Source organism: Callospermophilus lateralis, chromosome 2 (genome assembly GCF_048772815.1).
Source record: "Callospermophilus lateralis isolate mCalLat2 chromosome 2, mCalLat2.hap1, whole genome shotgun sequence".
NCBI classification, from domain to species: domain Eukaryota; kingdom Metazoa; phylum Chordata; class Mammalia; order Rodentia; family Sciuridae; genus Callospermophilus; species Callospermophilus lateralis.
Window position 1 is genome coordinate 119,228,681 of NC_135306.1, and position 24,912 is coordinate 119,253,592.

The window sequence follows — 24,912 nt, forward strand, 5'->3', positions numbered from 1 at the left end:
GTGTAACCAATGTGATTCTGCAATCTGTATTTGGTGTAAAAATGGGAGCTCATAACCCACTTGAATCTAATGTATGAAATATGATATGTCCAGAGCTTTGTAATGTTTTGAACAACTAATAAAAAAAATTCACTTCTTTTTTTTAAAAAAAATATTAATTTTTTCAGTTATAGGTAGACACAATATCTTTATTTTCATGTGACAATCGAACCCAGTGCCTCATGCATGCTAGGCAAGCGCTTTACCTCTGAGCCACAACCCCAGCCCCATATTCATCTCTAATTAAGTTCTTCTATAACAAGCAGCTTCTATCAAAATTAGACTATTGGAATACCTCATTGTAAATTAAATGTTGTCCCCCAATAATATGTTTAAGTCTTCAACTTCAGTGCCTATGAATGTGGCTTTATTTGGATATAAGGATTTTGCAGATATAATCAAGTCAAGGTGAAGTCATGCTAGATTAGGGTGGCCCTAAATTCAATGATTGGCATCCTTAAAACAAAAGAGAATGCACACACATGAAGACACAGAGACACACACACAGGGAGGATGTCATGTGGAGACAGATGTAGAGACTGGAGTGATACATCTACAAACCAAGGCACAACAAGGATTTCTGCTAAACATCAGAAGGAAGGAAAGAGGCATGGAAAAGATTCTTCCTCAGAACCTTCAGAAGGAACTAATCCTGCTGGTGTTTAAATTGCAGACTTCCAGCCTCCAGATTTGTGAGAGAATAAATTTCTGTTGTTTTAAGCCACTCAGTTGTGGCAATTTGGTACAATAAGGTGAGGAAACAAACATTTGGTACTGGGAAGTGGAATGCCACCATAACACAACATAAAAATATGGAAGTAGCTATGGAAATTAGGCAATGGGCATAGGAATTGTTTTGAATAAACCCAGATTGTCTTAAGAGACAATCAGTAGAAGAAATGTGAACAATAAAGGTGATTCTGGTGAGGTATCACAAAGAAACGAGCGCCATTTTATTGGACACTAGAAGAAAGGTGATCCTTATTATAAAGTGGTACAAAACTTGGCCAAAGTGTGTTCTAGTGTTGGATGGATATTTAGCTGCAATTTACAAGCAAAATGTTTGAGGCAAAACCTGGTTTTTCCTTCCAGTTTATAGTAAAAGGCAAGAGAAAAGAAATAAATTGGGGTAGGGATTGTTAAACAACAGCAACAACAACAAAATCAGAACTTGATCACTTAAAATATTCTCAGGCTCACAACACACTGCAAAAGATGAGAAGGTACTGGGCACAATGGTTCATGCCTGTAATTTCAGTGGCTCAGGAGGCTGAGACAGGAGGATCAGGAGTTCAAAGACAGCCTCAGCAAAATGAGGCACTAAGCAACTCAGTGAAACTCTGTCTTTAAATAAAATACAAAATAGGGCTGGGGATGTATCTCAGTGGTCAAGTGCCCCTGAGTTCAAACCCCTGTACCTCCCAAATAAAATAAAATAAAATAAAAAGGGCTAGGGAAGTGGCTCTGTCGTTAAGCACCCCTGAGTTCAATCCTTGGAACTGAAGAAAAAAAAAAGAAAGAAAGAAAAAGAAAAAGAGAAGAACAGAAAAAAAATCGGAAGGTTGCTCTGAAAAGAATCCCAAGCATATCTGGACAATAAATTGCCAGAGATGAGGCATGTGATTATGGATCCAATCAACCATCTCAGCAGATGCCAGGAACAGAGATGGGGTTAGTTATCAAGGGAGGACTTGGGGAATACTGTCAAGTCCAATGGCATGGATCCCCTTGACATACCTGGAAGACAGAATATTTTTGAGAATGGTATACAAGTAGAATCACTGTCAGCCTGGATGGAGAGGGAAAAAAGATGACATTCTGGATGACAATTAATGCTGAAATAAGATTTTTGAGGATATTGGGAAGGGATAAGTGTATTTTGCACATGTAATAGATGTGAATTTGGGGTAGAGAAAGTATCCTGAATTGAAGAAGTTTCCACTCCAAATTCATATCTACTCACAGCATCAGAATGTGGCCTTATTGGAAACAGAATCCTGGAAAATGAGGTCATAATGGAGTAGGCTAGGTCTTAAATGCAGTAAGACTGGATGTGCTTGTTGCAGAAGATAGCCTTGGGAAGGAGAAGGCAGAAATTGGAATGCTGCAACAATGAGTCAAGGAATGCCAAGGCTGCTGGCAACTGTCAAAAGCTGGAAAGAGGCAAGGAAGGATCCTTCTCCAAAGCCCTCAGGGGGAGCAGCATGGCCTGCCAACACCTAGAGTTCAGACTTCTAGACTCGGGTTGTGCAACATGGGTTTCTGATGTTTTAAGCTACTTAGTTTGTGGTACTTTGTTACAACAGTTCTACAACACTTATCCTGGGTGGACAGACTTGCTTATACCAGGCATTATCTTTTTTGTTACTCCCACAAAAATGCCTAAAATAAACAACTTAAACAAGGAAAGATGTATTTTGGCCCATGGTTTCAGATGTTTCAGTTCATGGTCACTGCCACATTGCTTTGGGTATTTGGTGAGGCAGAATATTAAGGCTCACCTCATGGGGCCTAGAAGGCAAAGGAGGGGAAGAGGAGGAGAGAGAGAGGGGTGTGTTGGGGGGAAGTGTCCAGGGACAAAATATACCCTTCCAAAACATATCCCCAGTGACCCACCTCGTCCATCTAGGCTTTACTTTCTAAACTTTCTATCACCTCCCACCAGCTAGAGCCTGAACCTTCAATACATGAACCTTTGGGGGACATTCCTGATTCAAGCTAAAACAGGCCACATCCTTATATTTTCTAGTGTACACCCCCTAAAACATCCCCTTTATTGGCATCCTAAGAAATATACAGTGCCAACAGAGCTTCTATAGCAGAAATGCAGCAGTGTTTGCATTGTATGTATCCAAATAACATAATTAGCCCGGTGTGGTGGCGCATGCCTTTAATCCCAGTGGCTTGGGAGGCTGAGGCAGGAGGATCATGAGTTCAAAGCCAGCCTCAGCAAAAAGCAAGATGCTAAGCAACTCAGTGAGAACTTGTCTTTAAATAAAATATAAAACTGGGCTGGGGATGTGGCTCAGTGTTCAAGTGCCCCCTGAGTTCAATCCCTGGTACTCCCCTCCAAAAAAAGGAGATAACAGGATTATAATATAAAGAGGTACACACAAGATAATAGAAGAGTTCCTAAAAATAACTTTTATATGATTTATCTTGGATTCTGAAACAAAATGGTCTAAGAAGGTATAGTAGGACATTCTTAAGACAGTAGTCCTATTTGTCCAGAGAATACCTTTGGGCTACTTATAGTCTGGTCAACAGTGGTTCCCATACCTATCAATTCAATTTAACGCATAGAAGGCCCCTAATTGAGTAAAGAGCTACACTAATAATTTTACTGATATTATCACTCTACATTGAAGATAATGGGCTTCAAACTGTAGGCCAAGAAGCAACCCTGCAGCCAGTCAAGGTGTATTCTTACCTACCTCAGATGGCATAAACAGACTGAAGTTTTCTTGTTCAGTGAATATAGAAGTACTAGTAAACAAAAGTCAGACTTCAGAGATAGCAGAGAAGAGTCAATGGTGGTATGAAGAGAAAAGCAACAGAGAATTACATCAAAGGTGCTAACCTTGGAGACTGAGGTAATTACATGGATCAAGTGACAGAGAGGTCATGTTGACTTTAGGAGAGGTCACCAGAGTGGTTCAGGGACAAAATAAACCCTCCAAAAAAGGCTGCAGAGATTGATCTCTTCCAACCAGGCTCCTCTACTAGAGCAGCAATATACAGATTGTGCTGAAGCCAGGGAGATGAACTCACCCAGAGGCAGCATGTAGCTTGGCAAGAGAGGAGAATCACATGAATTCCTGGAAATGCAAGCAGAAGAGCCAGAGAATAAAACTGAGAAAGCTCAGAGAGATCAGAGAGATGGAAGAGAGAATAGTGTCTGCAAAGTCAAAATATGAAACAAAACTAGTCAATAACTAGGAGTGTTTCAAGGTTTAAATGACATAAAGACGTCAAGTTAAAAGATTGAATGAAAATACAGGGCTGGGGCTGGGGCTCAGTGGCAGAGCACTTGCCTAGCATATGTGAGGTACTGGGTTCGATCCTTAGCACCACATAAAAATAAATAAAATAAAGGCATGCTGTCTACCTACAACTACAAAAAAAAAATTCTAAAAAAAAAAAAGATTGAAACTACACTTCTAATTATGCACTAGAGAGGTCTCTGATGACCTTGGCAAGAGAAGTATTGGGGACAAAGTCAACGAGTACCAAGTTGAAGAAATAGAGACAGTGAGACTGTGGACTACTCTTCCAAGATGTTTAGCTGAAAATTAGGCTTATAGCATGACCAGGGTTGGGGGAGATGAAAATTTTTTTAAAGTGGTGAATGAGAATGTTTATAGTTCAGTAACTTTTCAAACTTTAAGTGTCTGTCAACATCACCTGGAGGGCTTGTTGAAATTCAGATTGCTAGAAACCACCTGAAGTGATGGTGGAAGGTGATGGACATCATTATACAAAGTACATGTATGAAAACTTGAATTGGGTGTCAATATACTTTATATACAAACATATATAAAAAGTGTGGTATTTATGTGTATTAAGAATTGTAACGCAAAAAAAATGTTACCTTAGATTAGGTAGAGGGAAGTGAAAGGAGGGGAAGGCAGGGGATGTGGGGATAAGAAAAGTAGTAGAATGAAACAGACATTATTACTGTATTTTTGTATGTGACTGTATGACCAATGTGATTCTACAATATGTATACTAAGAAAAATGAGAAATTATATCCCATCTATGTATGATACATCAAAGTATATAAGTGCATTCTACTGTCATGTATAACTAATTAAAATAAATAAAAAATTAAATGTTATCTCTGAACAATGAAAAATTAAAAATAAAAAAAATTTTTTTGAAGTTTTTTGGATTCAGTAGGTCTGGGGTGGATCTCAAAAACTTACACCTCCAACAAACTACCAAGTGACAATAAACTTTATGTGGACTGAAACTGAGAATCACAGTTGTAGGGTAAGGAGGAAATAACCAAAATGATATGTGGAAGTCTTGGGAGATGTCGATATTTATGAAGCAAAACACAGGAGGCAAGAGTGGATGGGCTTCAGAAAAAAGGTGAATTGTTGACCTTGAGAAAGAGGTAAGGTATCTCACTGGGCATGAAAGCACATGCTATAATCCCAGCTACTCAAGTCAGAGGCAGTAAGATTCCAAGTTCAAAGCTAACCTGGGCAATTTAGCAAGAACTAGTCCTCATTACGGGGGACTGAACTCAGTGAACATTTATTACTGAGCTACATACCCAATCTGTTAAACATTTGAGACAGGGTCTCATTACATTGCCCTGTTATGGCATGTTTGAAATAAATCACCGGGTCAGTCTTGAAGCAAAAAATAAAAATTTTATTTGTAGGTGAGTTGGAAGGACAGCAGGCAAGTCACCTCTGCAACCTTCAACCACTTCCAGAAGGTAGTTTTTATGGCCCAAACCCACAAGTTACCATTAAGTCAAAACGATAGCAACATAGGAAGTGGGAATGACCCAGTTCAGGATACAGTACACTGCCCAAGAAAAATGGGAACTAAATGGAGAACATCTTACAAATGCATTTCTAAATAATACATTATATAAGAATAACAAACATTTTTTAACTGCCATGCATTGGCAAACAGGGTGTGTTTAGCAGGAGGTGTCAGAGGCAGGGTTTTCTCATGGGAGAAGCATTTCTTATATGAAATGAAGTCTCAGGATAAAATGGAGTTTGTCTGTTCAAGGCACATATAGTTTGGTCCCTCACAGCCCAGACTGCCTTAAACTTGGGATCCTCCTGCCCCATTCTCCCAATTACAGGCATGCACCACCACACCCAGCCAGAGATCCTATCTTAAAGTACAAAATGCAAAGATCTGGAGATGCAGCTTAGTTGTAAAGTGCCCCTGGGTTCAAACCCCAGAATTACAAATAAAGAAATGAGGGACCTCTTTCTCTGAGACAGGTAGGCAGGTGAAGATGTACATAAATAGAGGTAAATTTGGAGGTGCAAGGAAAACAAATAATGAAATTTCATACCAAAGGCCTTATTTTTCCAAAGCAAGACCGTCTGTTGGGAATGAAGGAGTTAAGGTAGAGTAGGGAAAAGAAAATTAAATTATACATTTAGCAGCTCAGAAAAAGAACAATGTGAAGGAATTCCCAAGCCTCACTGTTACTGCCATAAGTGTCAGTCTCTCAACAAAGAGTGTTAACTTTCAAATCTAGCTCTGTGTAAAGTTGGCCCATTCTTCAGATTTTGGCCTTCCTGGTTTCTACTGCTGGTTTTCAACCATCAATTGCTGTTGAAGAAAAATCTAAATAATATGTCTGCTTCAATAATCATGGTAAGAGAAAGTTTATGTACATTGTTTGTTTTATTTAGGGTACTGGGAATTGAACCCAGAGGTATTTTACTACTGAGCTACATCTGTAGCCCTTTTCAGGCTTGAACTTATGATCCTCTTGCTTTAGACTCCCTACCTGCTGGGATCACAGGCATGCGCCATTGCACTGGCTTGTGTTATTATTAAATAAAAATAGTAAAATCACTTAACATCCATGGAAATCTTCTGTCATTCTCTAGATTAGTAAGAAGTGGAAAAAAAATTTTTAAGTTTGAATTAGCACTCCAGATATTAGGCCACGGTAAATTCATAGAGCAAGGTGCCACTTGCTTTACTCACCCTAGAACCTATCATCTCTCTCTTTTTTTTTTTTTTTTTTTGTGTGTGTGTGTGTGTGTGTGTTTGGTACTGAGGATTAAATTCTGGGGCACTCTACAACACTGAGCTACATCTCCAGTCCTTTGCATTTTTTGAGGCAGGTTTTGCTAAATTGCTGAGGCTGGCCTTGAACTTGAGAACCTCCTGTCTCAGCCTCTTGAGTTGCTGGGATTACAGGCATGCACTATACCTGACTTGGACCTCCTTACTATGGAAGATTTTTAACCTTGGTTGCATGAGCTCTTCAAATTTATAGAGAACTTAAATGTTTATATGCATGTCTTATGCTTTAATCAGTTGTTCAGAAAAACCTGGAAATCCTCAACAGTCTTAGACCCCTGTTCCAAACTGTTCACTGATAAAAAAAAACCCAAAAAAACAAAAAAACAGGTGTTCAGTGACACAAAAAGTCCATTTTGGTTACATAGTATAAAGTCTCCCCATTTAGAACTTAAAATATTTAACTCTAGGCTGGGTGCAGTGGTGCACATCTGTAGTCCCAGCAACTTGAGAGGCTGAGGCATGAAGATTGCAAGTTCAAGGCTGGCCTGGAGAACTTAGCAAAGCCCTGTCTATATAAATAGATAAAACCAGTCAGCCAGCCAGGGATGTGTCTCATTATAGTGTGTTCCTGGGTTAAATCCGTATTATTGAAAAAAATATATAAATATTGCAATCTGTTCTCAGGTACACATGCTCTTAATCAATCCGGCTATGAGGTTCTTTTTGCATTCAGTCTTAGAGCTGGATCCAATTTGATATTTTAGAGCCTGGCATGGTGGCGCATGCCTGTAATCCCAGTGGCTTGGGAGGCTGAAGCAGAAACTCAGTGAGACCCAATCTCTAAATGAAATACAAAATAGGGCTGGGAGTGTGGCTCAGTGGTTGAATGCCCCCGAGTTCAATCCCCAGTACCAAATCAAAAAGATATTTTGGGACCCTCTTTTTTTGATGGAGCGTACCGGGGATTGAGACACTCAACCACTGAACCACATCCCTAGTCCTATTTTGTATTCTTTTTAGAGACAGGGTCTCAGTGAGTTGCTTAGCACCTCAATGTTGCTGAGGCTGGTTTTGAACATGCAATTCTTCTGCCTCAGCCTCTTGAACCATTGGGATTACTGGTGTGTGCCACTGTCCCCAGCTGGGGACCCTCTTTAAGAAAAACAGTACAGCCAGACCCAGTGACTCAGGAAGCTGAAATAAAAGAACATGTTTGAAGCTAGTATGTGTAATTTAGAGAGACTCTCTCAAAAGTTTAAAATATACTAGGTGCAGATGTATTACCATGTATGGTAATACATGCCTGTATTACCAGCAACTTGCAATGCTGGGGCAGGAGCATTATATGTTCGAGGCCAGCCTCAGCAACTTAGCAAGAACTTCTTTCAAAATAAAGAAAAACAAAAACAAAACTGGGGATGGAGCTCAGTGGTAAAGAACCCATGGGTTCAACCCCAGTACCAAAAAAAAATAAAAAATAAATACAAAAACAAACAAACAAAAAAAACAAACCAAAACCCAACAACAACAACAACAACAACAAAATACAAAATTACAAGTACAGGTTGAATATCCCTTATCCAAAAGGCTTGAGACCAGAAGTGTTCCAGATTTTGAATATTTGCATATACATAATAGGGTATCTTGGGGATGGGACCCAAGTCTAAACATTAGATTCAATTGTTTCATATATAATTTTATACATGTTGCTTGAAGTTTTATTTTTCTTTTTGTTTTGCTGGTGACCAAAACCCAGGATCTCACACATGCTGGGCAAGTGCTCTACCACTGAGTTATATTCCCTACCCCTTATATGGTATGTTTAGTATGTATGCATTTTGGTTTTGACTAGTCATATGAAGTCATGTGTGAAATTTTCTACTTGTACTGTCACATTGATGCTCAAAAAGTTTCATGTTTTGGAGTATTTTGGATTTCAGATTAGGGATGCTCAATCTATACAAAATTTCTTGAGCCCCAATCAGGGAGTTGAGAAGCACCCATGTGAGAAGGGTCTCCTGAAAGTTTAAGCTTAATGATAAATGTCTCTTTGTTTAGGTTAATATTACACCAAAACCAAACTTTTCTCTAGCTTCATTTCCAAGTGAACCCATCTCCTTCAACTCCCCAAGATCTCACTCACTGAAAGTCCAAAGCTGAGTTTAGGGTCATTATGAAGTCAACTGTGTTTGTCCAGCCAACTGCCTGTAAATATTTATTTCACAACTACTACAGTAGAAATAAAAGAATTCTCAATTTAAAGAGATCTTTTAAACTTATTTGAAATTTAGTTTGTGCAAATATGTAAATATACCTGCTATATATATATTTTTTTTTTCTTTGAGACAAGGTCTTATTATATTGCACATGCTGGCCTGAAACTCCTGAATTCATGTGATTCTCCTGCTTCAACCTCCCAAGTAGCTAGGAGTACAAGGGCACCACTACACCCATCTAAAAATTTTAATTAAACTCTTAGAAACTATTTCATAGTAGAAAAATCAAAATTTGGGGGATAAGTGAAAGCTTTTATATTACATTTTTATTTTGCAAGAAAATAAATTATACAACTTAAAAAATAAAATCCAAAAATTAAGCAGTTCATCAAAATATTTCAGCCTACTGCATACAGAAACTGCTACCATTTAAAATTGTACAGCATTATCATCTCAGTATGTAGTGGCACACATTCAAAATCGTATAGACCATATGAGGATAGATTACACCTTAGAAACTCAAAATTTGTTCAACACTCCAAAAGACATTAGTGTAGATGACAAGAAAGCTCTCGTGTAATGTTTTTATCCCACAAACATGACCTTGGAAGAATTTATAAGACAGCATCCCAGTCATTCACATGAAAATAGAAAAACCAGCTTGAGTTTATGATAGCAAATCTTTCTTTAAAACTAGCAAATCTTTTACCCAAACTGAATTTTAAAAATTTGCCCTTTGAGCAGGACTAATGACATCGTACTGCAAATAATGCAAAATCCTTTCTTAACAACTAAGGTCATGTTTTGTATTAAATTTAATAAAAAGTAAGAAGAGAGCTAACATTTCATTTTAGGAAATTTTAACATTTATGCACAAAATAAGATCAAGGGACTTAAATAAACAAGTAGAAAGAACTTGGGGTCCCCTCCAATAAATGTAAAAATTGGAAGACTTCAGAATTTATTTCAAGATCCTCATCAAATCATTGGAACAGTAACGTTCTAATATTTATTATATCATTGTAAGCAACAAAATTGTTGTATATTTTTACTTTGTAAATTGTTTCATATCTTACTCTGGCAATGAGGTGGCAACAAAGGTTAACATTTTCACACGGCTCTATCTTTAAAATCAGAAGATGAGTGGTCAAAACTTAACCTGAGGTGCCCTCTTGCCATGCTACTCATAAAAAAACTTAAAAATTATATTTTGGTGGTGAAGTTGGGGACTGGGTTTTCTTTTTCCTTAACTATGTTAGGTTTCATTTCTGCACAGATAGCACTAAGTGTTCACTGGAGAAAAGAACCTGATAAAGGTACACAATTACAATTAGTATACTTTAACAAGTTGCTGATAAAATTTTCTCTTCAGATTCTATTTTTTAAAATTAGCAAATCTATTGTCAAAACATATTTAAAGAAAATTCAACAATGGTATAGGCACCATGTCAACTAAATGGCTTTCATAAACACCAAAAAGTAGTTAAATTTTTGTATATAGAACCAAAAAAAAAAAAAAAAAAGATGAAAACTTAAGTGTACAGTATTTGTTGCTGTTTAATCCCCAAAATATAATCAGGACATAATTAGCTTTAAAAAAATCTATTAAAAAATTTAATAGAAAACTTTGCTATGAATTTAATCTTACCCACTTTGCATTAAATTTGCCTTTAGAAATCAAAACATTATGACTCTCATTCTTAAATTAAATGACCAAAAATGTTAGAAATTCCAAAGAAATTCTGAGAACAATTATGGTTTAAAGCAATAAAATTTAAATATAAAAAAAAGGCCTAAAATTTTTCTCCCATAGTTTCTTTTTTGTTATTCTTCTATTGGAACAAGCAAATCTGCAATACCAAAATATTTGTTAAACCTAAGGGTCACAGTTATTAAAAAATTATTTCTTCTAAATTTCAAATTTATCCACTGTTAGTCATTTAATTAGAGAAAACAATGAACACTAATTTTAAATTTAATTCTTCACAATATCTTGGTCTAATGATTGACATATGCTATCTTAGAGTTGAAGTATATTTTAAATTCTAAACAAAATTCAGATTTCCTATGAGTTTCAGAACAGGCATTTGATTATAATCAGCAAACCCATAAATGTTTTAAATTGACTTTCCTTCTTTTCATTGGGGAGCTCATAAAGCTTCTTGGGATAGGGAAGATTCCATGAAATGCTCTTAAAAGCTCTCTGCTATAGTATAATACTGGATGCCTTTCAGCACTCCATTTCCTACCATTTTCAAAACCATACTTTTAAATATTACTGAACATCAAAAAGATATAAAATAATTTGTAAGAAAATTTGAAACGTGCACCACAATGAATAAAAATCCATGTTGAGCCATTTTTTCCCCAATGGAAATAGTTTTGTTCTTCTCAGTTGTTCAAGTCCTCAAGTCCTAAAATTTGCACTGCTCTGGGTATTCAGTTGCCAGCAACTAATAAGTTGCTGCTTTGGATTGACTGAAAGTAAAAAGGTAAGTGTTGCCTTCTGAACATTTTAAAAATGTTTATTTTTAAAATATATAAATATATATGTACATATTTGGCAAGTATACTGCTCATATTAAGACTGGAACAACTTTGCTTATGCTTTTCAGGTCTTATGTTTTTTCTTCTTCTCCTAAATGACTGATATTACTTTTTAAAAGAGAAGTCTTTCTTTCCAGAAACCTGAGGCTGTAAAAATCCCTAATCATGAGACTTTAAGATACCAAAATAGTTCTATGCTACAGATTGAAAGATCCGTTCCATAACTGTATTATATCACAGCAGGAGATTTCTGCATTGTTTTCAATAAATTTAGATATGGCATAATAAATACTAGGTATATAAATATTAAGTGTGTTAGTGACAGACACACTTAATGTTTGTTTTGCTGTACTGACCCTGTAGTCATAATGACCTACCACTCTCCATAAATTTCTTTTGTACAACTGAAGCAACAATTAATATAAGCTTCATTTTTTTCAAAACAAACTCTCCAGCCATATAAGATTTTTCAAAATTCCTTATCATTTAACAAACAACTAAAACAGCAGTCTCCTGCTTAAAGAACACCAACATTTGTAAGTTGGAAATATTTAATATCTTTTTTTAGGTCACCATTAAAATCCAGTTATCATACCGAAGCAGTGTTTGAACTAATAATTTGATACTATGAAATACTTATCTTCTCACCTACATCTGCCCTCTCCCAATGTTGTATTGACCAGCTCACTCTCATCAAAAGAGGCCAAGAGTGCTACTTCTAGTTTTAATTGCATTTTTTAAAAAACAAAAGATAACAGCATTTTTCAGTGCATGAATATCTTTCCTTGTGCAAGTACATTTTTTTAAGAGGAAAAAAGCAACAAGAACCCCGCCCTCTCCCTTCCCAACTGTATTTCTTCTGGTGGGTAAAAATCAAATTTACTTTTAAAAGTTCATAATGGGCTCTTCATGAATGCAAGTTTCTCCACAAAACAGCATGCTGTTACAGAGTGCGCAACATGAAGGGAATGCCATCATGCTAACTAATGTGAGTGGCAAAATAGAGTCACTTTGTAAGGTAAGGCAGAGATTTTCATATTTATGTAATCAAAGTCCAAATAAACCTTTCTCCAGCTCAAACTTGTAACTTTCTGCCCAAGCACTCCAAAATCTGGGTTCTTAATAATGTCCATGATATTCAAAATTATGCCATATATATGAAAGTGTTGATATCGGATTCGTCTCTTCTGATGTATTTGTGCTCTATAAGCCATTCTATTTGCTCTTTTATCATTTTCTTTTGTGGCAAGAACATGTTTTTCAAAATTTCTACTAATTCAGTCTGAAGTTGGGCATTACTAATTTTCTTTCTCATTTTCATTATTTGTATGATAGCTTCCTAAAAGAAAAAAGAAAAAAAGTTAATATATTAAGTAAAGCAAAATGAAAAATGATTTTTTATATATATTTCATCCTCTATCCAACATTGATCAGAATGCACAGCAACTATTAAGGGATTAATCTTCTTTTAAAAATTTATATATGTGTGTGTGGGTATTAGTTGTTGCTGGACCTTTATTTTATTCATTTATTTATATGTGGTGCTGAAATTGAACCCTTGCCTCATATATGCTAGGCAAGTGCTATACCACTGAACCACAAACCCAGTCCATAAGGAATTAATCTTAAGACCAATATTTATTTACAAAAAGTAAATTAGGGGCTGGGGTTGTGGCTCAGAGGTACAGCACTTGCCAAGCATGTGTGAGGCACTAGGTTCTATCCTTAACAAAACATAAAACAAAAGGTATTGTGTCAACCTACAACTAAAAAATAAATGTTAAAAAAAAAAAAAGTAAATTAGCCAGGCACTGTGAAACATGCCTGTAATCCCAGTAACTTGGGAGATCAAGGCAGGAGGATCACAAGTTCCAGGCCAGCCTCAGCAACTTAGTGAGGCTGTAAGCAACTTAGCGAGACCCTGTCTCAAAAAATAAAAAGGACTAGGGATGTAGCTCTGTGATAGAGTGCTCCTGTACCAAAAAAACAAAAAATATGCAAACAATCAAAAAGCCATGTAAATTTATTTACTTAATAAAACACTTTTTTCACTGCTTATAAAATAAAATTTTATTAAAGAGATTTTGAAAATAAAAGCAAAATTACCCATAATCTCTTGGCTGAAAGAAATACACATCACATCTATTTTTTAAATATATATATTTTTAGTTGTAGATGGACACAATAACTTTATTTTATTTATTTATTTTCATGAGGTGCTGAGGATCCAACCCCGTGCCTCACACATGCCAGATGAGTGCGCTATCACTGAGCTACAACACCAGCCCCATATCACATATCTTATTTTATTTTATTTTTTTAAAGAAAGAGTGAGAGAGGGGGAGAGAATTTTAATATTTATTTTTTAGTTATCGGCGGACACAACATCTTTGTTTGTATGTGGTGCTGAGGATCGAACCCGGGCCGCACGCATGCCAGGCGAGGGCGCTACCGCTTGAGCCACATCCCCAGCCCCCATATCACATATTTTAATATATTTCCTTTCACTTCTTTAAATACATTTTTAAAATTTATCTTACCTGTGAACACAATATGTATATAAACTGATATTGTGTTTAACATCAATTATGATAAAAATCTGTATGTACAAATTTTCCCCTGTACTCAAAAGTTATTTCTTTGTGTGATAGTACTGTTATAAAATCAGTAAGTACTATTCTTTATAAAATTTTTATCTAATTAATAAGCTACATTTGTTATAAATATTACTTTTAATTTGAATTAATTCCATTAAATGTTAGAGCTAGAGAAAGGAAAGCTAAAACTGGTAACTTTCTGCTCAAGCACTCCAAAATTTGGGTATGATATTCAAAATTGTGGCATGTATATGAACGTGTTGAGCTTCATCTCTTCTGATGTATTTGTGCTCTAGAAGCCACTCTATTTCCTCTTTCATCATTTTCTTTTGTGGCAAGTACATGTTTTTTATATTCATGGAAAAATAAGTATTTTTTCATATAGGTAAATTTCATCAACATCATTTATTTTGTTTTTTTTTTGTTCTTTTTAGATGTATAACAATAGAGTGTATTTTGACATATTATACATACATGTAGTATAACTTCCCAATCTTGAGGTTGTACATAATGTGGAGTTACACTGGTTGTGTATTCATATATGAACACAGGAAAGTTATGTCTGATTCATTCTACTATTTTTCCTATTCTCACTCCCCTTCCTTCATCAATATTTTTCTTGGCAATTTCTTTAATTATTATTAAGCTCGTTATTAAATGTTATCTGAAAATTATTAAATATTCTTTCCCTTTTACCTTTTCCAGTATAAGCATCTTATCTACCTTAGTGGAGATTAGAATTTGTTATAAAGGAAATGTGAAAAGAGAAAAAAAAAGAAATACATTTGGCCCTTTGTGTCTATAGGTTCCACATCCACAGATTCAACCAACCTTATAGTCAGTTGTGCACCAATGTACCCAGCCAATTGAGTCTTTTAATTCATTGTTTTTCTGTGCTTTGTCATATTATATGATCTATAAGTAATTAGATCATATTATATGATCTACAAGTAATTCTTCCTCTTGCTTGACATTTTATTACACTGACCAGGAGATTTAAATAATATTAAATAAAAAATAATAAACGTGGAACAATTTGGCTTTAAAAAATATTTCAAAGTTAAAATTATCATGTTAGTTTAAAATGGGTATTTTTTTTAGTTGTAGCTGAATACAATATTTTTATTTAAAAAAAATTGAAATCCTTATTTTTTAGTTGTAGTTGGATACCTTTATTTCATTTGTTTATTTTTATGTGGTGCTGAGGATCAGACCCAGTGCCTTGCACGTGCTAGGTGAGCGCTCTACTGCTGAGCCACAACCCCAGCTCCAAAATGGGTATTCTTTATCATGTTCAAAAGTATCATATTCTGAATAAATAAAAATGTCCCCTGGCACTGGGGATTGAATCCAGCGATGTTTTACCACTGAGCTACAGTCTTAGCCTTTTGAATTTTTTATCTGGAGACAAGGTCTTAAATTTATGATCTGACCTTAAATTTATGATCCTCGTCTCAGACTCCAACTAGTTGAGATTACAGGTGTGTACTGTTAACCCCTCTAGTTTGAAGATTTAAATAAACTACCCCAAGACTTAATTTACATGTTTTATCATAATATCACAAACCTGGGTTCTTAATATTCTTAGTTGCACTATTCCTTCATTCTCTTCTTCTCTCATCCTTTCTGTAGTGAGCTGCAAGCGTCCAATCAAGTTGATTTTTCCTCTTTTCTGAACTTTTGCATTTTTTCTGTAAAAAACACTGCTCAGTGAAAGGGTTTTCAAACGCTGTATTATAGCAACAATATCTGAGAGAAAAGATTTAGAAATATTCTAAAAATTAAAATCTAGAAATACTTAAAGGAGAAATAACAAATAACATATACCTTTATTTAAAACAAACCCTATTCTTCAATGATTTCTTATAACAAGTTTGATAATTTATACTGCCATAAAAATAATTAGATAATTGAACAGACATGGGTTGTGATTCAACATTACCTAATTGAGCTTCAGGGAAAAATGCTCTGCCTAGATAAAATTGCTTTAGAGCACACAAAAAAGTTTACTTTTAAGATGAATATAGTATAATGTCAGACAGCAAAAATGTGTCCATATAAATATGGTAAAGAAGTAAACATCTTTACAGTTCATTAATATACTTTTTTCCCAGAGGCCCCCATCCTCCTGAGCCCTCTGGCCCCCTAATAGTTTTAATAAAAAACTAAATGACATTAAATTTAGATTAATGGTAATATATAGTTATTGTTATAAATATCATGTAAATAAAAGTTATTTTGCTTAAAAAAAAATAACAAACTAAAACTCAAACAAGGCATTTTTATTTTAAATTGACCAACATAAACCTTACATTAAACTGAACTCCTGGTTCACTGAGAAGAGGGTACCTTCTGTAAAGTCTTTGGGTGAATTCACTTGAGGTTCGTACAATAAAACTTGCCGTTTGAGCTTTGGGAAAGCTACTAAAGACTATGAAGAATAAAGGAGAAAACAATTAGTATTTATAAGCAGTTTGGGATATTAAGATCAATTCCCCAACAAACCAATATAAATAAGAAAGGATTATAGACACAAAGTTACAATCCAAACTTGTATTTGGTATCTCTATGAATATAACAATTTAAATGTATGAAGTAGAAAAACAGGAAAAAAGAGTTGGTTATAAGGAAGAAATAAACATTCCCTTTATGGGAAAATAAAAAATTAGAATTGGTCACATAGGACAGTAGCAAATACCACTTGACAGTTATATACCAGCTCTTTCCATCATAGGAAATAATTACTCTGAAACTTTAAGTTGCTTATGGAGTAAGGACAGAAAGTAGTTACAAAGCAAAAAGCTAAAGAGAAAATTTTATAAATTCTGAAAAGATCTAAAGTGTTCTCTTAGATATTAAGTCATCATAAATTCTTTGTACACACTCTTGGTATAAAAATTAACATTAATATATGTATGTTTTGGGGAAGACTCCCACAGGCAAAAAATACCAATTCAATCTTTCTCCTTTTTTTGCCTTTCTCTGTCTTGGTAACTTGCCTCTTTTCAATTTTTTTTTCCAGAATACCTCATTTTTGTAGTTTTCTTGGTTAAATGTCATTTTGAGAGTGTTATAAATATCAGGGTCAGGGTTAGCTCAGTGGTAGGGTGTGTGCCTGGCATGTGGGAGGCCTTGGATTTGATCAGCACCATCACCAAAAAACAAAAACAAAACAAAAACACCACCACCAACAAAAATAATCACAAATTTCCAGAATATAATTTGATAAACAAAATAAATAAACCAACCCATAAAGTCCTTCTAAGTTCAGCATCAGGGAGTTCAGTTGCAAGTTTTAGATTTTCAAAGCTGATTTTCTCTCTAGGTCTTTGGTTCCATGCAAACAACACAGCCAGCTGAAACGTGGTAACCTCCAAATCATATTGACCGACCTCATTCTTAAATGTTATCTATAATAGATAAGATAAATTTCAATAAGAAGCTCTTCATAATGATTACCATCTACCTAATAAAACATCTGTTACATGAGATTTTATGTGAAAATACTGTTAGGTGTCTTCCAATATCCATTATTCCTTTCTTACAGGCTATGTAATTTTAAGCAAAGTTTAATGACTCATCTTCTGGCTTTCCCTATAACAGATAATGACCATGTGACTGAGTTCTGTTCAATGTGATACAAGTGGAAATGATGGAGGAAACTTCTAGAAGTCACCCTTAAATGAAGGTACACCATCTCCTTTTTTTTTTTGTTGTTGTTGGTAGGAAGATATACAAAGTGGGGATCATACTGGGTTCTGCTGATAAGGGCAATACTAGAAGCATAATGGTGCAATCAGAAGACTAAGTTACTAACAATTTCATGGAACAGATCCACTATTCCTGTGAAAATTTTTATCTGCGAGAGAAGCAGAAAATCTGTTTTGTTTAAGTAACTCTTATTTGGAGTTCTTCCACTTTCACCCAAACAGAAAACTATGTCATAACTTACAATTCCATTTGACATGAGATGATGCCAATGTAGTTTTCTACCACTATGATTTTTTTTGTAAAATTCTTCTACCTCAGGTATCAAATCCTCCAGTTCAGTAGGAAGCGAGACAAAGACTTTTTCAGAGCTTCTTGACCAGGCACCAGCATTCAGAATTTTTATATTAACTGAATCAGCTAAAGGGCAGAATATCAGAAAATATAAAACAATCTTGAGAATAGATAAAATTTACAAAATAAAATAAAAATTAAAATAATACAGGTTAAATTCTGGTAAAAAAATAAACATGACTCTAAAGATTTTGTTAAAAATATTCTTTTGTTTCAAAAACTGGATTCACAAATCTACCATTCTGCTTTGACAGATGTCTCCAGGAATGTGAACATCATAACATTTCTGGGTGTATTACTGCTATTTAACTTTAATTACCACAAACACAGATTTTTTTTTTTTTTTTTTTTAAAGTTTGAAATAGGGCTGGGGCGATAGCTCAGTGGCAGAGTGCTTGCCTAGTGTGTGTGAGACACTGGATTCGATCCTTAGCACCACATAAAGAAGAATAAATAAAATAAGGGCATTCTGTCCATCTACAACTACAATAAATAAATAAATAAAGCTTAAAACATATACACACATATGTAATTATAAAGTAAAATACCTGGTAAAGCCAATTTATTATTTTTGTGCATTTCCTTAAAAGCTTGGTTCAAATCTTCAGATACTTTTATGTCCTGAAACATTCTAGCAAGTTTGTTTACATAATCTGCTGGCATACCAACTTCCTACAAAAACCAAAGACAGAAGAGACAAATGTATATAATCTAATATATTACCAGAAAAAAAATTTAACAGAAAGCTGTCTTAGATACTTTAACAAAAATTTTTCTTTTTTCCCTTGACTCTTAGAAAATAAATAGGATAGTGAGGGTAGTCCTTGCTTTACACAATTTCAGTCTGCACAAATTTTACAGAATAGTTTTACCATCAGTTCTAAACAACACAGCTCAACCTCAGTTGCTACTATATAATAAATGTACTTGCATAAAGTACAAAACTTCACTTCTAACTCCTCAATCCATAAGTTATGACAAAAATAACAGAAGCACAGGCCTGGGTGTGTAGCTTAGTGGTAGAGAGCTCACCTAGCATATTCAGGGCCCTGGGCTTGATCTCCAGCACTCAAAATACAAACAAACAAACAAAACTTAGCAGAAACATAACATCAGCTAACAAACACAATACTTTATTAAAAATCTATCAGTCACTTGTTTATTCAGTTCACCCAACAGAGAGCAAAGTGTATTGTTTTTGCTGGCATCCTTGCCTTATAGTGATAAAACCACATGTTTACATAAATGGGTAATCAAAAGGCACTTGGCCAACAAAGATGATAAAAATACTTTAGAAAATTAACAAGTAATAATGTTGCTGGGTGCAGTGGCAAATTCCTGTAATTCCAGGGAGGGTGAGAGAGGAGGATGGAAAGTTCTAGGCTAGTTTTGGCAACACAATCTCAAAATAAGATAGCAAAAAGACCTCTAGCTCAGAGGTACAGTGTTTCTTCAATCCCCAGTACTGGCCAAAAAAAAAAAAAAGTAATAATGTTGGAAGTGAAAAAATAAAAAGAACAGAGTTGTAGAACAAAACTGACTGTGGAACTATGGTTGTAATGTTAATAACGCCAATGCTGAACATTCATTATATACAGAGGTATAAAAACTTAGTGAAACAAAGTTGTTGACATAAATGAGAAAAGTGGTAAGTTGCATGCTAGAAATGGATCCAAACTTAAATGGGTATGCCATCTCTTCAAGGCACAGAAAAGATGTTTATTGTATTGGAAGAGAGTAAGCAACTGCTATTAAACTATCTTCATTTTAATGATAGCTTTATTGAGATACATAAATCACCTCCCATAAGATTCATCCTTTTAAAATGTAGCGGATTTTATTATATTTATAGAGTTGAGCAACCATTACCTCAAATTTTAAGAACATTTAACTACTCTAAAAACAGGCCCCATGTTTATTTAGAGTCACTTCTCATTTCTACTTCTGGCCCCAATTTCTGCAAACCACTGAAAGTACTTTTTTTGTCTTTGTAGATTTGCCTACCCTCACATCTCATTTTACTGGAACCATATGACATGGTTTGTGACTGGCCTCTTTCACTTCAGCATTATAATATTTCCTAAGTACATCCAAATTCTAGCATGTGTCAGTACTTCATTTCTTTTATTGAAAAGTCATATTCCACTGTTTGGGTAAAAAACATTTTGTTCCTTCCTCAGCTTATTAACATTTGTCATTATTTCTAAATAATAATATAAGGAACATCCATATACAAAAATTTACATGGATATGTGTATATGTTCTCATATCTATTGAGTAGAATTACCTAGCAGTGAAATTGCTTCATCAAGTCTGTTTAACTTTTTGAGGAACTATCAAATAGTTTTCCAAAGTGGCTGCCCCATTTTAAATCCCACCAGCAACTACTAGAGTTCTAATTTCTCTTCTTTCTCCTCAACATTTGTTATCACCTCTATTTTTTATTTTAGCTATTATAGTAGGGATAAAGTGATATATCCAGCGATTTTGATTAGCATTTCACTAATGATTACTAATGCTGAGCATGTTTGTGTGCACTATTGCCCATTTGTTTATCTTCTATAAAGCAATGTCTATTCACAATCCCAGATACTTGGTTTGCTAAGGCTGGAAATAGCCAAATTTGAGGCCAACAAAAGGGCCTGAGGATATAGTTCAGTGGTAAGATGCCCTGGAGTTCGATCCCCTGTGCTGAGGAAAAAGAAACAAAGGTCTATTCAAATTCTTTGCCCATTTTTAATTGGGTTATTTGACATTTTGTTGTTATATTTTAAGAGTGCTTAAAATATTCTAGATACAGTATCAAGAGATAAATTATAAATTATAAATATTTTCCTAATTACACTTGATGAATTTTTAAAATAACTTTATTTTGTTTATTTAGGTTTTTTTTTTTTTTTTTAATGTGGTGCTGGGGATCGAACTCAGTACCTCACATGTGCGAGGCAAGTGTTCTACCACTGAGCCACAACTCCAGCCCTGATAAGCTTTTTACAAAGAAAACAAATACTTCAATATAAAAAGTTTCTTGTGTTTTAAATTGGTGTACTAAACACATATTAGTTTTGCTATTTTTCATCTTTCTATATGACAATAAGAGTTTTGACAAAAAATTTTTAAAAGTCACAGAACAATCATTATTTTTCCATCTATGCTCTTTTTCACTTGGTATGTTGCTATTTATTTACAAACAGCTCTATAATTAAGCATTTAGCATTAAAAATACCTTAAAAATGAAATAATTTACTGGGTGGGGTGATATATGCCTGTGGTCCCAGCTACTCTGGAAGCTGAAGCAGGAGGATTACATGTTCAAAGCCCTGTCTCAAAATAAAAAAAGGCTGGGGAGGTAGCTCTATGGTAGAGCCCTTGCATAGCATGCACAAAGCTTGGGGTTTAATCCCAGGTATCACAAAGAAAGAAATTATTTGTCCTGTGGTCTATTTAATAAGGTAATTTTTAGCAAGAGTGTATACAAAAGGGAATAAAACAGTAGAACAAAGGTGCTTTACTAACTTCATTAAGAAAATGTACTTTAGTAGGTATCACTTTATTTTACAAAGTATTCTGTTCTTACTAAAAGATCACTATTTCTTTAACATTACCAATATCACCACAAATATGAACCATGTGCGATATTAAAAACCAAATATTTAAAAAAATTTACTTACTCTTAGCCACTCTACCATATTTTCTTCAATTTCACTATCGGCAGAGATGTCTAATATGAGACGTCGTGTCAAGTGAGCTTTGTGATACCTCATAAAAACATCTTTGTTTTGTACGTATTTAAGTACCAAGAGCTGCACAGAAAGCAAAGATACTTTCAATTCTTATATATTCTTAGCCATCTGTCTCATTTAGGCCTTTCCACATCCCCTAAATGTCAAAATTCTGAAATCTATATAAGCACATAAAAATAGAAGCCTACTAAATTATTTCTCTGAAAAATTAGTTCTGATATACGTCACTGATTTAAAAGTCAGCAAATTTGAGACTAATAAAATAACCTCTTAGTCTTAAGAAATACCAGTTTTTCAGACTTTACATAAAATGCAACAATATTTTTTCACATGAAAATCAATGGTTCTTTCCCAATTTTCTTTTCTACTTATCTTTACCCTTCCCTTTTTTTTGACACTAGTCATCTCTGTGATCCTTTTTATCTATACATGTCCTCTAGCTTCACTTCTTTGCTCCCTGGCTTATTACAATTATGCTAAGCAGATAGTAAAAGAATGAAAGCAACTAGCTATCAGAAATAGAAAAAATTTATATACCACTTCTTTAAGCTTTGCTTCAATCTCTTCAGAAGTTAGTTTTTTGCTTAATGGCGTTTTTCTTAGCAACATGTCACAGTAATTGGCAAGCAACTCAGGGCATTTTGATTCCGGTTGAGTTTTCAATCCCACTCTGAAAAACAAAAGCAGATGATGAAAAATGATTAATATTTGCAAAATTTTTTTTCTAAAGCCAATTTTTTCAGAAACTAATTTTTTTATGTTGAACAGCAAAATTCTTATGTGCAATAATCTAGTGATCAGGACTGGGGTTAAGGTGAGCAAGATATCTAGAGTACATAATTTAAGGAGGCATTCACTCTTGGGGTCCTGTAAATGCCACCCAACTCCTACAGGACCCTGAGAATAAGAAATTCCTTAAATTTTACCCTCTCAGTACCTGTTTGTCTAACCCTAATTTGGGCTTGCAATGATCTTTATTCAGATACTTTTATTTATATAGATACAAAGATTTGTTCATATATCTGCTAAAATAGGAAAAATCATGTAAGTTTTTGGATAATTATAACCTAACATTCAAATTTTTTCATTATTAATGTTAAGATAAATCCATTACTTTCCTTTTTGAAATATATCTGTATTCTGTAGTGATGTGATAGCTACCAATAACCATTTTAAATATTTGCCAAGTTTTTTTCTAAAGCCAATTTTTCTAAAGCCAAATTTCTCCTAAACAATGAAAAATTTATATGTATATTTCCCTTTTCTGAGGAAATTTGAAAACCAGTATCATACTTTCATGCTTGAAGTCTTGCATTTATTCTTTTTTTTAAAGATATTTATTTGTAGATAAAAATAAGTAAAGATACTGTGTGTTTATGTGGTACTGAGGCTCAAACCCAGTGCCTTATACATGTGAGGCAAGCACTTTAGCACTGAGCTACAGCCCCAGCCTTGCATTTATTCTTTATTCTACTTCTTAAACAACATTTGTAAGTAAATAAATTCAACATTTAAAAATTTCTCGTGCATACAAAATTCAAGTGTTATTTTCAAGGATTGAGTGATCTATATTGTTATCAGTATATATATCATCAAAAAACAAAATTATATTGTGTGTACATAAACATAAAATGTATGCAAAAGTCTATTTTTATTGGATACATCAACGCTTTTAATTTTTTTTAATTAAAAGAAATATTTTGCCTGTAATCCCAGTGACTCAGGAGGCTCAGGCAGGTGGATCGTCGCACTTCAAGGGCAGCCTCAGCAACTTAGTGAGGCCCTATCTCAAAATAAAAAAATAAGGGGTGAGGATGTAGCTTGGTAGGAAAGCTCCCTGGAGAATGTGAGGAATAAAACTCAGGGCCTCATACATGCTGGGCAAGAGTTGTACCACTCAGATACATCCTTAGTGTCTGGATAAGTAGACTTTTTTTTTTTTTTTTAATAATTTTTTTTAGTTGTCAATGGACCGATTGATGGATCGATCTATCTATCTCTGTATAGTGCTGAGGATCAAACCCAAAATAAATTTTTTTAGTTGTCAATGGATCTTTTTATGTAGCTTTATTTTTATTATTTTATTTAATATTTATTTATTTACTTATATGCAGTGCTAAGGATCAGACCCAGGGCCTCACCCAGGAAAGTGCTCTATCACTGAGGCACAACACTAGCGTCCCTTTTAATTTGATGAATTAAATTGTTTCTTCTCCCAATTATGCCTTTTTTGTGGGTGGGGGGATGATGGGGATTGAACCCAGGCCCATGGGTACTCTATCACCAAGCCACACCTCCAGACCTTTTTAATTTTTTTGAAACAGGGTCTCACTCATTTACTGAAGCTGGCCTCGAACTTGTGTTTCTCCTTTGTCAGCTTCCCCAATCATTGGGATTACAGGTCTGTGTCACCACGCCCAGCTTTTTCTTACCAATTATGAATCAGCATCAATTCTATTTCTACTTCTTATTTTAATAATGTCTTTGTTCTGAAAAATCTTCATCATGTAAGTAAGCAGATGGGACTAGAATTTTTCTTATGACATCAATTTTTTCCTCAGTCATTTGCTTAAAAAAATAATGTTGACCTAACATTAAAATTTAATTTTAACAATTCATATTTTCAATAGTGACTAATTATAAACTACCCAACTTGCAAAGGCTCTGATAGCTAACTCATTAGAAATTCATTTTCTGTACATCAGTACCACATGGCAAATACCTTCTTAGGCAATCTGGAGGCTTTTCTATCCAGAGGCAAAACACTATGGTATGAAAGACAAGAGGTATTCCTTTCTTTACAAAGTGTGGAGGGCTAATTGTGAAACAAGTAGAAAAGAAAAACTGCTATATGATAGTTCCATCAGAGCTCAGTTTTAGAAAAAAGTTGACACAGAAGTTCAAGATTAGGAACTGATTTCCTTGAAAGTATTCACACATAATATATTCATTCTCTAGGAAAAATTTTCT

At 34.5% G+C, this 24,912-nt stretch overlaps 1 protein-coding gene across 3 annotated transcripts in view; it reads right to left on the reverse strand.

The window, feature by feature from the left end:
* Window positions 1-9,299: 9,299 nt before the first annotated feature.
* Cul5 (cullin 5) overlaps window positions 9,300-24,912 on the reverse strand; it is an 83,839-nt gene continuing 68,226 nt past the window's right edge. For 2 of the 3 annotated variants that reach the window (XM_076846448.2, XM_076846450.2), the window contains 8 exons: window positions 22,480-22,612; window positions 21,871-22,002; window positions 18,748-18,871; window positions 18,090-18,265; window positions 17,386-17,547; window positions 16,450-16,568; window positions 15,705-15,828; window positions 9,300-12,879 (listed from right to left, as the gene is read on the reverse strand). In XM_076846448.2, the coding sequence (XP_076702563.1) occupies window positions 12,685-12,879; window positions 15,705-15,828; window positions 16,450-16,568; window positions 17,386-17,547; window positions 18,090-18,265; window positions 18,748-18,871; window positions 21,871-22,002; window positions 22,480-22,612 (1,165 nt within the window). In that variant the 3' untranslated portion in view covers window positions 9,300-12,684. Of the gene's footprint in view, window positions 12,880-15,704; window positions 15,887-16,449; window positions 16,569-17,385; window positions 17,548-18,089; window positions 18,266-18,747; window positions 18,872-21,870; window positions 22,003-22,479; window positions 22,613-24,912 lie in introns of all 3 variants that reach the window. The other variant, XM_076846449.1, reaches the window with a different exon arrangement.